Source organism: Octopus sinensis, linkage group LG30, assembly GCF_006345805.1.
Source record: "Octopus sinensis linkage group LG30, ASM634580v1, whole genome shotgun sequence".
Taxonomy (NCBI): domain Eukaryota; kingdom Metazoa; phylum Mollusca; class Cephalopoda; order Octopoda; family Octopodidae; genus Octopus; species Octopus sinensis.
In genome coordinates, this window is record NC_043026.1 from 9,155,390 (window position 1) to 9,172,629 (window position 17,240).

Sequence of the window (17,240 nt, forward strand, 5' to 3'; positions counted from 1 at the left end):
GACTTTTGTGTCATCTGCATAGCTAGCAAGGGTGGTCATCGTAGCAACTGAAGGCATGTCTGAAAGGGCCACTACGAACATCAGTGGCCCCAAGACAGTGCCCTGTGGGACACCGCTTGTTACTTGCGTTTCCTTGCTCAGAACTGCCTGTTCTCTGTCTTTTAGGAAGTTGTGCAGCCACTCTCCAAGTTCTCCACCTGTGACAGATCATACCATGGTCGACCTTATCAAAGGCTTTTGCAAAGTCGAGATATATTACATCCACATTTGAGCCATTTAGTAGCTGTTTCAACACCCAGTCATAGTGTTGCAGGAGCTGTGTTAGGCAGCCTCTATATATACATATATATATATATATATATATATATACACATATATATATATATATATATATATATATATATATATATATATATATATATACGTTAAAAGATGGGACAATTAAATTAGTACCCAATTTTTTCACCCTTATTAGTTGAGTATATATATATATATATATGTGTGTGTGTGTGTGTGTGTATTTATTTTTAAATGTGAATGTGTAGCTGGAGTTTAGAAATATTTTAGCTTCACATAAGATTTTTAAATGTAAATTTTAATAAATTTAAAATTCTGTTGTTCAGGTAAATGCTTATTTCTAGAATTTACCTCTATGGAAATGTTGAATCTGTATTTTTTTCAGTAGCCTCTCTATCTTACACTGTTGTTTCTTTATTGTTTCAGAATATCAGATGACATTGGCATAACTGAAGACACATTCTCATTATTTATCAGCTTTTAAAGACCAAAATATTGTACAGAACAGATATATAAGATTGTTTCTGAAAATGTGTTATAGAATTCCACTTTGAAATGTGTTCTTAGCAAACTTTCTGGACTTCACTGGCTGGAGTGTCTACAAGATGTGTCTGTGTGGAAATTAAACTTGGATAAGTTTACTAGAGAGTATTCAGACAAAAGTAACACTGGACAGAAATACAGCAGTTGAAATATTTGTAAACAAAACAGTGTAGAAGCAAGGAGAAGGAAAAAATATATCTATCGTGATTTTCAAAGAAATAAAATGGAAAATAGTGAGGAAGCAAAGGATTTGACTTTTCTAGAAGACAAAGTGAAGAAGAGACGTATATTGTCACACGAACTTGATGTCTGTAAAAAGTCCTTCTCTGAAAAGGGTAACTTGAATAAGCACAAACGTATTCATACAGGTGAAAAGGCATTTCACTGTGACATCTGTGGTAAATCATTCTCTCGAAAAGATGGCTTGACTAGACACAAACGTATTCATACAGGAGAGAAGCCATTTCACTGTGATGTTTGTGGTAAATCATTCTCTGAAAAAATGGAGTTGATTTCACACCAACGTGTTCATACAGGAGAGAAGCCATTTCACTGTGAAATCTGTGGTAAATCATTCTCTCACCGTAATACTTTAACTGATCATAAACGTATTCACACAGGAGAGACACCATATTCTTGTAATATCTGCAGTAAATCATTTTCTAGCAGCAGTTCTTTGACTGCTCACAGACGTGTTCATACAGGAGAGAAACCACATCACTGTGACATCTGCAACAAATCTTTTTCTGTCAGTAGTCAGCTAACTTCTCATAAACGTATTCATACAGGGGAGAAGCCATATCACTGCAACATCTGTAACAAATCTTTCTGTCACTTGAATACCCTAACTACTCATAAACGTATTCATACAGGGGAGAAGCCATTTCACTGTGTCATCTGTGGTAAATCATTCTCTGACCGAAGTGTTTTCATTTCTCACAAGCGTATTCATACAGGAGAGAAGCCATATCAGTGTAACATCTGTAGTAAATCATTCTCTCAAAAGGGTGTCTTGGATACGCACAAATATATTCATTCAGTTGAGACACCATATTCCTGTAATATCTGTGGCAAGTCGCTCTCAAGCAAAAGAAGTTTAACTTCTCACAAACGTATTCATACGGGTGAGAAGCCATATTGCTGCAACATCTGTAACAAGTCTTTCTCTGTAAGTAGTAATCTGACTCTTCACAAGCGTATTCATACAGGAGAGACACCATATTCTTGTGATATCTGTGGTAAATCATTCTCCCGAAATGACACATTAACTAATCACAAACGTTTCCATACAGGAGAGAAGCCGTATCACTGTGATGTCTGTAATAAATCTTTCTCTCATAGAAGTACCCTAATGAATCACAAACGCATTCATACAGGAGAGAAGCCATACCACTGTGATGTCTGTGGTAAATCATTCTGTGAAAGTTCCAAATTGCTTGTACACAAACGTATTCATACAGGAGAGAAGCCCTTTCACTGTGATGTCTGTGGTACATCATTCTCTAACCTTAGTGCTTTAAATTCACACACGATTGTTCATACAGGGGAAAAGCGATTTGGCTGTGATATTTGTGGTAAATCATTCTCTCAAAGTTATAACTTGACTAAACACAAACGTATTCATACTGGAGAGAAGCCATATCACTGTGATGTCTGTGCTAAATCCTTCTCCGACCAAGCTGCTTTAAGTAGTCACAAGCGTATTCATACAGGAGAGAAACCATATTCTTGTAATATATGTGGTAAATCATACTCTCGAAGTAGTTCTCTCACTTCTCACAAACGTACACATACAGGAGAGAAACCATATTCTTGTAATATATGTGGTAAATCATTCCCTCTCAGCACCACTTTAACTTCTCACAAACGTACACATACAGGTGAGAAACCATATTCTTGTAATATATGTGGTAAATCATTCGCTCATAGTAGTTCTCTCACTTCTCACAAACGTACACATACAGGAGAGAAACCATATTCTTGTAATATATGTGGTAAATCATTCCCTCGCAACACCGCTTTAACTTATCATAAACGTATTCATACAGGAGAGAAACCATATTCTTGTAATATATGTGGTAAATTATTCCCTCGCAACACCGCTTTAACTTATCATAAACGTATTCATACAGGTGAGAAGCCATACCACTGTGATATCTGTGGCAAATCATTCTCTCGGAGTAGCGTTTTAACTACTCATAAACGTATTCATACAGGTGAGAAGCCATACCACTGTGATATCTGTGGTCTATCATTTTCTGTAAGTCCTTCTTTGACTAATCACAAGCGTATTCATACAGGAGAGAAGCCATATCACTGTGATATCTGTGGTCTATCATTTTCTGTAAATCCTTCTTTGACTAAACACAAGCGTATTCATACAGGAGAGAAGCCATATCCCTGTGATAGCTGTGGCAAATCATTCTCTCATAGTAGTGCCTTAACTTCTCACAAGCGTATTCATACATGAGAAAACCTTTTCTCTGTGAGTGGTGACTGAACCCTTTACCATGCAGGTTATTCTGTCGAATGTGATGTTTATTTATTCACATTATTTTCAACTTGTCTTACATTATCTCACAGCTTTCAAGTTTTTACTATATGATTGTTTGTATTTAGAATGACATTGTAGGGTAGGTGCAAGAGGCCAACTCTGGCTAGTTTGACCGTAAGATAGATAGAAAATTTGGACCAGGTATGGCCACTTTAAATGCTAAAGAGCTAACCCTACAAGTAACAACATTTCTTACTTCCTACAAGGACCATAGGGGGCCATTTTTGACTGTCATTGAAAATCACATTTAATACAATTTATTTAAAATATCAGCAAATGCATTGAATAAAGGATTTGAAAATACATTCTTTTAGCATTTATTTACATGTGAAAAATATATATCTATGCACATATACTTGATATGATGCTCATGATTGCACATTCAATAATACAGTTGTAGAAATTAAAAAGTAATAAGCAGAATTGGTGAAAAATGACCGCTCGGTACTTCTGGTGTTAACTAAATGTGTATCTATTCATATAGATGTATGACTATCAATGTGACAATTCATAAGAACAATAAGCATTTTGAGCTTCTAAAATTGTGGTAGTGTTGTGGGCTTTCTCCATGGCATTAACCAAACTATTCATCAGGGAATTGTTGTAATTGTGGAAGTTCCTTCTATGCCAAAACAAAGAATAAGGGACACACTCTCTAACTATAAATGTAATCACCCAGGAGAGGAGATAGAGCTGTGTGTGATAACAGCCTCCTAACTCCAGAGTTTATTTCACCACATCTCAGGTATCTCACCTGTGGGATATTTTTTTTTTATTAAAAGCAACTTTTTTGCATATTTTAAATTTTGTCCTGCATGAATTTTAAGAATCTGTTAAAACCAATAGGTGTGGCCGTGTGGTATGAACCTTGCTTCCTATGCAAGGCGGCCAGCTGGCAGAACCGTTAGCATGCCGGGCGAAACGCTTTGCGGTAATTCATCTGCCGCTAACGTTCTGAGTTCAAATTCGGCTGAGGTCGAGTTTGGCTTTCGTGTTTTCGGGGTCGATTAAATATGTACCAGTTACGCACTGGGGACGATATAATCGACAATTCGTTTGTCTTTCCTTGTTTGTCCTCTCTGTGTTTAGCCCCTTGTGCTTAGTAAAGAAATAGGTATGAACCAACTGCATGCTTCTGGGATCAGTCCCACTACATGGCACCTTATGCAAGTCTATTCTACTAGAACATTAAGCCGAACAAACCCTTGTGAGTGGGTTTTTTAGAGGGAAACTGAAAGAAACCCAACATTTATATTTATAGGAAGCATATTGTCTTCCTGGCTATTAATCTTTAACCCTTTCGTTACTAACCGGCTCTGGCTCTGAGTACAAATGTCTTGTTTTCAGAAGTTTTGAATTCAAATCTTCCACCAAATCTTAGTCACAATATATGCTCCTAACACTAGCTCAATGGTAACTAAGTTATTTTACTAAATTCTTTGTTATATTTAAAGTAATTGAAAGAAACAGAGCATCTCAAAATAAATACAGTAACGAAAGTGTTAAATTATTACAAATGAGAAGGTACATAAAGCCAAGTGAAATTGCAAGCACTGAAGATACTAGTTTCTCTTCCGGACCACCACTCATTATATAAGGAATAGTCCTTACCGTTTTTGTGCAGAGAGAAAGAAGGAGAGATGGAGATGAGATCAGGACAACTGATGCTGCCCAGCACACAGAACCAAACCAGGAAGATGCTACAGAATTTCAACTGTGATACAACTTCCACCGTTCCAGATAGAGTTTGTTAAAACTTGCCAAACCTGTTACTTCACAATATGTAAGACATTTGCCATGTATTTTTATAAAGGGTTGTAATAAATAAATCGCATTGAATTTACGTGGTTCTTCTTGTCATTCTTTTGTATTCGGTAACTCCAGGCAGACAGACTAGACCAGTGAATGCATAACCAACACACAGGTACATCAAGATGAACCAGCCACAGTTAACTCGCAAGCAAAACTCATAACCAATGCTACAGAATTTCAACTGTGATACAACTCCCACTGTTCCAGATAGAGTTCGTTAAAACTCAACACCCCCTACACTCTAATCATGCTTCCTTTGCAGTGTCCTATTCCTTTACTACCCACAAGGGATTAAACACAGAGAGGAGACAAACAAGGACAGACAAAGGGATTAAGTCGATTACATCGACTCCAGTGCGTAACTGGTACTTATTTAATTGACCCCGAAAGGATGTCGACCTCAGCGGAATTTGAACTCAGAGCCTAACGTTCCTGCCAGCTCGCCACATTTACAGTATCTTGTCCCTTATATTATGACGTTTGAACCTTAAGGGTATGTCCTGGCCCTTGCCACCATCTATATCTCTTTCTTCCCTTACTCAACCATCCCCATTTATGTTCTGATCCCCTCCCTAGTGAATACGCCCATCATTTTGCCAGTATCTCCATCGTGTTGTCTCCCACCCTCTATCTCCTTCTCCTGCATTTCCCTCAGGCTGGGTAACCATGTATATCCTTTGTGGCGGCACACCTGTTTCTGTCTTCATTCCTCATCTCTCTCTCTTTCTCTCTGGCCTGGTAAACTTGTACTTCCTCTACAGCAACGGACAGATCACAACAACCGATGCTGCCCAACACACAGAACCAAACCATGAAGATGCTACAGAATTTCAACTGTGATACAACTCCCACTGTTCCAGATAGAGTTTGTTAAAACTTGCCAAACCTGTTACTTCACAATATGTAAGACATTTGCCATGTATTTTTATAAGGGGTTGTAATAAATAACAGTCCTAGATCTTCTTGTCATTTGTTTATTTATGGTAACTCCAGGGACACCGACTACACCAGTTAATGCATAATCCAGAATGATTAGAATTTTATTTTTGTCAGCGTCGCCTGACTGGCGTCTGTCGGTGACACTTAAAAGCACCAACCGATCGTGGCTGTTTGCCAGCCTTCCCTGGCTCCTGTGCTGGTGGCACGTAAAAATCACCCACTACACTCACGGAGTGGTTGGCGTTAGGAAGGGCATCCAGCTGTAGAAACACTGCCAAATCAGACTAAGCTCCGTGGCTTACCAGACCCCGGTCGAACCTTCCAACCCATGCTAGCACTTAAAACGGACGTTAAACGATGATGGTGATGATGATGATATATATATATATAGATAGATAGATATATAAACACACACGTTAATGATAGGTAGAAGTTACAGAGTGACAATGGCCAAATTCGTGTCTCATGAGTGCCAATACATGAAACTCTCAGCTTTTGACTCACTCTCAAACTTCTGCCGATGATATATATATATACGTACGTATAGGTGTCAAAAAATCTCATCACGCAATCAAACCAATGAAAGAGCCTCTACCTGGCCGCTCGACACGCTAAAAATAGCAGCCAAAGTATCCCCCTATCTAAATCACACGTCAGATTGAATCGATCCAGTAGGCAGGGTGCACCTTTTCTACGTATGCCGAAACTACGGGGAAGTCGACTGTGCCTTTTACCGTTTCGGGGTCAGTTTTGCCTTTCGCCTTTTTTGGCGGGTCAATAAAATAAATTACCAGTTGACTACTAAGGTTCGTTAGTGGAGGCGCAATGGCCCAGTGGTTAGGGCAGCGGACTCGCGGTCATAGGATTGCGGTTTCGATTCACAGATCGGGCGTTGTGAGTATTTATTGAGCGAAAACACCTAAAAGCTCCACGAGGCTCCGGCAGCGGATGGTGGTGATCCCTGCTGTACTCTTTCACCACAACTTTCTCTCACTCTTACTTCCTGTTTCTGTTGTACCTGTATTTCAAGGGGCCGGCCTTGTCACTCTCTGTGTCACGCTGAATATCCCCGAGAACTACGTTAAGGGTGCACGTGTCTGTGGAGTATTCAGCCACTTACACGCTAATTTCACGAGCAGGCTGTTCCGTTGATTCGGATCAACCGGAACCCTCGTCATCGTAACCGACGGAGTGCTTCCATCCACTGAGGTTCGTGTAATCGACTTAGGCACCCCCCCTCTCCTCACCGAAATTGCTGGCCTTGTGACAAAAGGTGAAATGAATATTTCATACGCATGCGCACTAAACATATATCCGCCTCATTCCTGAAATCTCTGAAATCCGCCTCATTCCTGAAATCTCTGATGCCAGAATTTCTCTCAATTCACTCCCAAACACATTTATAATACATTTCTCAACCACCTGAAGCACTTCTAACAACAACACCATCCTTTATAAAGACATTTCCGTAAGTATTAAACAACGAAATCGTTTAATCTTTCAATACTTTGGTGTTTTAGATGTCCTTTGATGCGTGCGACATTTGGCTGCTATTTCTAGCTATGGCGGCAACCTCCTACACGCTCCATCGTTTCCCCATGTGTTTTTCCCACCCCCTACGAATCCCGATCTTGTCTCCAATGAGTGTAGCGGGTGCTTTTTACGTGCCACCGGCCCGGGGGCCAGTCGGGGCTGGCAGCGGACACGAACGGATGGTGCTTTTACGTGCCACCGGGGCGGGGCCGGCAACGACCACGATCGGATGGTTCGCTTAACCACTGCTGCAACTTCCACTGATGTTGATCGACCTCGATTTTGGTTCTGCTTTCTGATATCTGATTTCATTTCCTTTGATTTTGATTGTTCTCACCGTGTGTGTGTGTGTGTACTCTTTACTCTTTTACTTTTTAATCGAGCAACTCGACCCCGGGACTTATACTTTTGGAAGCCCAGTACTTATTCTATGGGTCTCTTTTGCCGAAGCGCCAAGTAACGGGGACATAAACACACCAGCATCGGTTATCAAGCAATGCTAGGGGACAAACACAAACACACACACATACATATATATATATATATATATATATAAAATATTATTAGAGACAAAACCACTATTTTGCAAAACAAACAAGGAAAGACTTAATCAATACATAAAATTTTAAAACTTCATAATTTGTAACTGACTTGTAAATTGGAAGTCCACCTGTAGATTGTCGATCAAGACAAGAAACGATTGTAGTGGCGGTTTTTTTGACTATTTATTAAAATTTTATGTATTGATTAAGTCTTTCCTTGTTTGTTTTGCAAAATAGTGGTTTTGTCTCTAATAATATTTTATAATATTTTACTATAAAATTGGATTTAATCCTAAATCTGATTTTTTCCCCTGTAAATTTGGATTTATTCCCTAATATTTATTATATATATATATATATATATATATATATACATATACGGTACTTGTCAAGTGTAGTGGTCCCGGTAACGCACACGCGAATTCGCGCGCGCGCGCCAGACGCAAGTACTCGATACTCAAGATCCTACGAGGTGAGTTGCGCGATTCGCGCATGCGCATCCCCCCCCCCGATGGTGGTGTGAGGTTCTAATTTTTTTTATGATCTCTTTGCCCCCCTAGATGGAGGTGTGGTGGGGAGACAGATGAAAGATGTCTCATTCTCTACTATATACGTATATATATATATATATATATATATATATATATATATATATGTATATATTTCTTAAACCTACACGATATAGTCTATAAATTTTGGATGTTTTTGAAAGATAATATATTTTGTCATCAGAATATATATACTTTCTCACACTACAATTAAGATATATTTATTTTAAATCGTTCATCTTTTCCCGTGACAACAAAAATTGGGCGCGAAAATTTTTCTAAATATTAGCGGAATGAACAACTGAGATAAAGAGGGGGCAAAGAGAGATCAGAAAAAAAAATTAGAACCTCACACCACCACCGCCGCCGCGTAATTCAAAGTTGTTCATTTTGATATGTCTCAAGAGACATGATGGACTTTTAAATGGAGATTGAGAAAAATTGTTTCAATTAGAAAAGCAACATTTCTAGAAAATAGTAAATTGAAGTGTGAACACAGCACCTTACAGAGTATAAGTATATGACATTTATTTTTAAAATTTAACTTCATTTGTTTTATATTCTAAATAATTTGCAATTTCAAAAAATATATTAATTTTGCGTTTTTTAATTTGATAAATTCTACGGAATAATTTTGCGCATTTTTTGATAAATTCTACGGAAAGAATTTAGTGCGAAAAATTTATACATTTATACACAAAGACCTGTTGAGGCAAGCGAAGTTGATATCGAACCTCATCCCACGACAGGCACCCATGCCAACCCCCTTTGCTTGCGAAGACATGTTGGGGCAAGTGTGGCACCTGGCAGATGCCAGGACCCCTGGACTGGTGGTACGTAAAAAGCACTATCCGAATCGTGGCCGATGCCAGAGCCGCCTCGACTGGCACCAATCCGACCGTGGCCGTTGCCAGCCTCGCCTGGCACCTGTGCGGGTGGCATGTAAAAAGCACCCACTACACTCTCGGAGTGGTTGGCGTTAGGAAGGGCATTCAGCTGTAGAAACATTGCCAGATAAGACTGAAGTCTGGTGCAGCCTTCTGGCTTCCCAGATCCCCGGTCGAACCGTCCAACCCATGCTGGCATGGAGAACGGACGTTAAACGATGATGATGATGAGAAGAAATTAATTCATTAAGTTTACCAAATTATATACGTCTGTAAAAAAAAAAAAAAGGTTCACAAATTATATACGTTCGCATTTGTGTAAAAAAATTATTATTCAAGTTTTATAAATTATTTACTTTGTTCAAAAAATATTATTAATATTAATTAATTTTCAAGAATTATTTAATTTATATAATTAATTCATTAATTTTATTCTGTAAAATAGTAATTAATTCATTTATCTGTAAATCCGCGAGGAAAGCGACTATGTAATTTTTTTGTGTAAAATTGAAAATGTTATATATACACACACACACACATATATATTTTTAGTGAAATCCAACACCTTTTTGTCTTAAAAAGCAGAAAGGTATCTAAAAAATCCGTATTTTTTTTTGGGGGGGGGGGTTAACGCGCATGCGCAAGTCACCTCGTAGGATCTCGAGTATCGAGTACGTAGGTCTGGCGTGCGCGCGCGAATTCGCGTGTGCGAAACCGGGACCACTACACTTGACAAGTACCTATATATACATATATACGACGGGCTTCTTTCAGTTTCCGTCTACCAAATCCACTCACAAGGCTTTGGTCGGCCTGAGGATATAGTAGAAGACATTGCCCAAAGTGCCATGCAATGGGACTGAACCCGGAACCATGTGGTTGGTAAACAAGCTACTTACCACACAGCCACTCCTGTGCCTTGCCTGTATATTTATTTTAAATGTGAATGTGTAATTGGAGTTTACAAATATGTTAGCTTCACATAAGATGTAAATTTTAATAAACTTAAAATTCTGTTGTTCAGGTAAATGTTTATTTCTACAGTTTATCTTTATGGAAATGTTGAATCAGAGTTTTTAAGTAGCCTCTATATCTTACACTGTTGTTTCTACATTCTTTCAGAATATCAGATGACATTGGCATAACTGAAGATACATTCTCATTATTTATCATCTTTTAAAGACCAAAATATTGTACAGAACAGATGTATAAGATTGTTTCTGAAAATGTGTCGTAGAATTCCACTTTGAAATGTGTTCTTAGCAAACTTTCTGGACTTCACTGGCTGGAGTGTCTACAAGATGTGTCTGTGTGGAATTTAAACTTGGATAAATTTACTGGACAGAAATACAGCAGTTGAAATATTTGTAAACAAAACAGTGTAGAGGCAAAGAGAAGGAAAAAATATATCTATTGTGATTTTCAAAGAAATAAAATGGAAAATAGTGAGGAACCGAAGGATTTGACTTTTCTAGAAGACAAAGTGAAGAAGAGACGTATATTGTCACATAAACGTGATGTCTGTAAAAAGTCCTTCTCTGAAAAGGGTAACTTGAATAAGCAGAAATGTATTCATACAGGTGAAAAGCCATTTCACTGTGACATTTGTGGTAAATCATTCTCTACAAATAGCAAATTGACTATACACAAACGTATTCATACAGGAGAGATGCCATTTCACTGTGAAATCTGTGGTAAATCATTCTCTCAAAAAATGGAGTTGATTTCACACCAACGGTTCATACAGGAGAGAAGCCATTTCACTGTGACATCTGTGGTAAATCGTTCTCTCACAGTAGTACTTTAACTGATCATAAACGTATTCACACAGGAGAGACACCATATTCTTGTAATATCTGCAGTAAATCATTTTCTAGCAGCAGTTCTTTGACTGCTCACAGACGTGTTCATACAGGAGAGAAACCATATCACTGTGACATCTGCAACAAATCTTTTTGTGTCAGTAGTCAGCTAACTTCTCATAAACGTATTCATACAGGGGAGAAGCCATATCACTGCAACATCTGTAACAAATCTTTCTCTCGGAGTAATAACCTAATTACTCATAAACGTATTCATACAGGGGAGAAGCCATTTCACTGTGTCATCTGTGGTAAATCATTCTCTGACCGAAGTACTTTCATTTCTCACAAGCGTGTTCATACAGGAGAGAAGCCATATCAGTGTAACATCTGTAGTAAATCATTCTCTCAACAAGGTGGCTTGGTTAGGCACAAACATATTCATTCAGTTGACACACCATATTCTTGTAATATCTGTGGCAAATCGCTCTCATGCAAAAGCAGTTTAACTTCTCACAAACGTATTCATACGGGTGAGAAGCCATATTGCTGCAACATCTGTAACAAGTCTTTCTCTGTAAGTTGTAATCTGACTATTCACAAGCGTATTCATAGAGGAGAGACACCTTATTCTTGTGATATCTGTGGTAAATCATTCTTTCAACTTGGCAACTTAGCTACCCATAAACGTATCCATACAGGAGAGAAGCCATACCACTGTGATATCTGTGGTAAATCATTCTGTACAAGTTACGAATTGCTTGTACACAAACGTATTCATACAGGAGAGAAGCCCTTTCACTGTGATGTCTGTGGTACATCATTCTCTCAACAGAGTGCTTTAAATTCACACACGATTGTTCATACAGGGGAAAAGCGATTTCGCTGTGACATTTGTGGTAAATCATTGTCTACAAATAACAATTTGACTAGACACAAACGTATTCATACTGGCGAGAAGCCATATCACTGTGTCATCTGTGGTAAATCTTTCTCTGACCAAAGTGCTTCCAATTCTCACAAACGCATTCATACAGGAGAGAAGCCATATCAGTGTAACATCTGTAGTAAATCATTCTCATGTAGTAGTGCTCTCGCTTCTCACAAACGTACACATACAAGAGAAAAACCATATTCTTGTAATATATGTGGTAAATCATTCCCTCGCAACACCGCTTTAACTTATCATAAACGTATTCATACAGGTGAGAAGCCATACCATTGTGATATCTGTGGTCTATCATTTTCTGGAAGTACTTCTTTGACTATGCACAAGCGTATTCATACAGGAGAGAAGCCATATCACTGTGATATCTGTGGCAAATCATTCTCTCAGAGTAGCGCTTTAACTGGTCACAAGCGTATTCATACAGGGAGAAGCCATATCACTGCGATATCTGTGGCAAATCATTTTCTCTAAGTACTTATTTAATTAGTCACAAGCGTATTCATACAGGAGAGAAGCCATATCCCTGTGATAGCTGTGGCAAATCATTCTCTCGTAGTAGTGCCTTAACTTCTCACAAGCGTATTCATACATGAGAAAACCTTTTCTCTGTGAGTGGTGACTGAACCCTTTACCATGCAGGTTATTCTGTCGAATGTGATGTTTATTTATTCACATTATTTTCAACTTGTCTTACATTATCTCACAGCTTTCAAGTTTTTACGATATGATTGTTTGTATTTAAATGACATTGTAGGGTAGGTGCAAGAGGCCAACTCTGGCTAGTTTGACCATAAGATAGATAGAAAATTTGGACCAGGTATGGCCACTTTAAATGCTAAAGAGCTAACCCTACAAGTAACAACATTTCTTACTTCCTACAAGGACCATAGGGGACCATTTTTGACTGTCATTGAAAATCACATTTAATACAATTTATTTTAAATATCAGCAAATGCATTGAATAAAGGATTTGAAAATACATTCTTTTAGCATTTATTTACATGTGAAAAATATATATCTATGCACATATACTTGATATGATGCTCATGATTGCACATTCAATACAGTTGTAGAAATTGAAAAGTAATAAGCAGAATTGGTGAAAAATGACCGCTCGGTACTTCTGCTGTTAACTAAATGTGTATCTATTCATATAGATGTATGACTATCAATGTGACAATTCATAAGAACAATAAGCATTTTGAGCTTCTAAAATTGTGGTAGTGTTGTGGGCTTTCTCCATGGCATTAACCAAACTATTCATCAGGGAATTGTTGTAATTGTGGAAGTTCCTTCTATACCAAAACATAAAGAATAAGGGACACTCTCTCTAACTATAAATGTAATCACACAGGAGAGGAGATAGAGCTGTGTGTGATAACAGCCTCCTAACTCCAGAGTTTATTTCACCACATCTCAGGTAACTCACCTGTGGGATATTTTTTTTTTATTAAAAGCAACTTTTGTGTAGGTTTTAAATTTTGTCTTGCATGAATTTTAAGAATCTGTTAAAACCAATAGGTGTGGCCGTGTGGTATGAACCTTGCTTCCTAAGCAAGGCGGCCAGCTGGCAGAACCGTTAGCATGCTGGGCGAAACGCTTTGCGGTAATTCATCTGCCGCTAACGTTCTGAGTTCAAATACGGTTGAGGTTGACTTTGCCTTTAATCCTTTCGGGGTCGATTAAATAAGTACCAGTTACGCACTGGGGTCGATATAATCGACTTAATTCGTTTGTCTTTCCTTGTTTGTCCTCTCTGTGTTTAGCCCCTTGTGGGTAGTAAAGAAATAGGTATGAACCTTGCTTCCCAACTGCATGCTTCTGGGATCAGTCCCACTACATGGCACCTTATGCAAGTCTATTCTACTAGAACACTAAGCCGAACAAACCCTTGTGAGTGGATTTTTTAGAGGGAAACTGAAAGAAACCCAACATTTATATTTGTCTTCCTGGCTATTAATCTTTAACCCTTTCGTTACTAACCGGCTCTGGCTCTGATTACAAATGTCTTGTTTCCATAAGTTTTGAATACAAATCTTCCACCAAATCTTAGTCACAATTTATGCTCCTAACACTAGCTGAATGATAACTAAGTTATTTTACTAAATTCTTTGTTATATTTAAAGTAATTGAAAGAAACAGAGCATCTCAAAATAAATACAGTAACGAAAGGGTTCAATTATTACAAATGAGAAAATACATGAAGCCAAGTGAAATTGCAAGCACTGAAGATACTAGTTTCTCTTCCGGACCACCAGTCATTATATAAGGAATGGTCCTTACCGTTTTTGTGCAGAGAGAAAGAAGGAGAGATGGAGATGAGATCAGGACAACTGATGCTGCCCAGCACACAGAACCAAACCAGGAAGATGCTACAGAATTTCAACTGTGATACAACTTCCACCGTTCCAGATAGAGTTTGTTAAAACTTGCCAAACCTGTTACTTCACAATATGTAAGACATTTGCCATGTATTTTTATAAAGGGTTGTAATAAATAAATCGCATTGAATTTACGTGGTTCTTCTTGTCATTCTTTTGTATTCGGTAACTCCAGGCAGACAGACTAGACCAGTGAATGCATAACAACACACAGGTACATCAAGATGAACCAGCCACAGTTAACTCGCAAGCAAAACTCATAACCAATGCTACAGAATTTCAACTGTGATACAACTCCCACTGTTCCAGATAGAGTTCGTTAAAACTCAACACCCCCTACACTCTAATCATGCTTCCTTTGCAGTATCCTATTCCTTTACTACCCACAAGGGGCTAAACACAGAGAGGAATCAAACAAGGACAGACAAAGGGATTAAGTCGATTACATCGACTCCAGTGCGTAACTGGTACTTATTTAATCGACCATGAAAGGATGTCGACCTCAGCGGAATTTGAACTCAGAGCCTAACGTTCCTGCCAGCTCGCCACATTTACAGTATCCTGTCCCTTATATTATGACGTTTGAACCTTAAGGGTATGTCCTGGCCCTTGCCACCATCTATATCTCTTTCTTCCCTTACTCAACGATCCCCATTTATGTTCTGATCCCCTCCCTAGTGAATACGCCCATCATTTTGCCACTATCTCCATCGTGTTGTCTCCCACCCTCTATCTCCTTCTCCTGCATTTCCCTCAGGCTGGGTAACCATGTATCTCCTTTGTGGCGGCACACCTGTTTCTGTCTTCATTCCTCATCTCTCTCTCTCTCTCTGGCCTGGTAAACTTGTACTTCCTCTACAGCAACGGACAGATCACAACAACAGATGCTGCCCAACACACAGAACCAAGCCATGAACATGCTACAGAATATCAACTGTGATACAACTCCCACTGTTCCAGATAGAGTTCGTTAAAGCTTGCTAAACCTGTTACTTCACAATATGTAAGACATTTGCCATGTATTTTTATAAGGGGTTGTAATAAATAACAGTCCTAGATCTTCTTGTCATTTGTTTATACATGGTAACTCCAGGGACACCGACTACACCAGTTAATGCATGATCCAGAATGATTAGAATTTAATTTTTGTCAGCATCGCCTGACTGGCGTCTGTGTCGGTGACACATAAAAGCACCAACCGATCGTGGCTGTTTGCCAGCCTGCTCTGGCTCCTGTGCCGGTGGCAAGTAAAAATCACCCACTGCACTCACGGAGTGGTTGGCGTTAGGAAGGGCATCCAGCTGTAGAAACACTGCCAAATCAGACAAGAGGCTGGTGCAGCCTCTATGGCTTACCAGACCCCGGTCGAACCGTCCAACCCATGCTAGCACTTAAAACGGACGTTAAACGATGATGGTGATGATGATGATATATATATATATATAAACACACACGTTAATGATGGGCAGAAGTTACAGAGTGACAATGGCCAAATTCGTGTTTCATGAGTGCCAATACATGAAACTCTCAGCTTTTGACTTACTCTCAAACTTCTGCCGATGATATATATATATACACGTACGTATAGGTGTCAAAAAATCTCATCACGCAATCAAACCAATGAAAGAGCCTCTACCTGGCCGCTCGACACGCTAAAAATAGCAGCCAAAGTATCCCCCTGCCAAAATCACACGTCAGATTGAATCGATCCAGTAGGCAGGGTGCACCTTTTCTACGTATGCCGAAACTACGGGGAAGTCGACTGTGCCTTTTACCGTTTCGGGGTCAGTTTTGCCTTTCGCCTTTTTTGGCGGGTCAATAAAATAAATTACCAGTTGACTACTAAGGTTCGTTAGTGGAGGCGCAATGGCCCAGTGGTTAGGGCAGCGGACTCGCGGTTTCGATTCCCAGACCGGGCGTTGTGAGTGTTTATTGAGCGAAAACACCTAAAAGCTCCACGAGGCTCCGGCAGGGGATGGTGGTGATCCCTGCTGTACTCTTTCACCACAACTTTCTCTCACTCTTACTTCCTGTTTCTGTTGTACCTGTATTTCAAGGGGCCGGCCTTGTCACTCTCTGTGTCACGCTGAATATCCCAGAGAACTACGTAAAGGGTACACGTGTCTGTGGAGTGCTCAGCCACTTACACGTTAATTTCACGAGCAGGCTGTTCCGTTGATTCGGATCAACCGGAACCCTCATCGTCGTAACCGACGGAGTGCTTCCATCCATTAAGCTTCGTGTAATCGACTTAGGCACCCCCCCTCTCCTCACCGAAATTGCTGGCCTTGTGACAAAATGTGAAATGAATGATTCATACGCATGCGCACTAAACGTATTTCCGGCTCAATTCCTGAAATCTCTGCGCACATGTCTGGTGCCAGAATTTCTCTCAATTCACTCCCAAACACATTTGTAATAGATTTCTCAACCACCTGACGCACTTCTAACAA

At 39.2% G+C, this 17,240-nt stretch overlaps 2 protein-coding genes across 2 annotated transcripts in view; both read left to right on the top strand.

Moving 5' to 3' along the window:
- LOC115226790 (zinc finger protein 271-like) overlaps positions 1–13,165 on the top strand; it is a 29,295-nt gene extending 16,130 nt beyond the window's left edge. The window contains exons 3-5 of the mRNA XM_036515129.1: positions 1,741–2,720; positions 11,655–12,461; positions 13,113–13,165. Coding sequence (XP_036371022.1) covers positions 1,741–2,720; positions 11,655–12,461; positions 13,113–13,165 — 1,840 coding nt within the window. The remainder of the gene's footprint in view (positions 1–1,740; positions 2,721–11,654; positions 12,462–13,112) is intronic.
- On the top strand, positions 7,482–11,496 carry LOC118768552 (zinc finger protein 1 homolog). Its single transcript, XM_036515319.1, has 2 exons — positions 7,482–7,613; positions 10,778–11,496. The coding sequence occupies exon 2, from the start codon at positions 11,091–11,093 to the stop codon at positions 11,460–11,462; it is 372 nt and encodes a 123-aa protein (XP_036371212.1). The 5' UTR covers positions 7,482–7,613; positions 10,778–11,090; the 3' UTR covers positions 11,463–11,496.
- Positions 13,166–17,240: the final 4,075 nt, after the last annotated feature.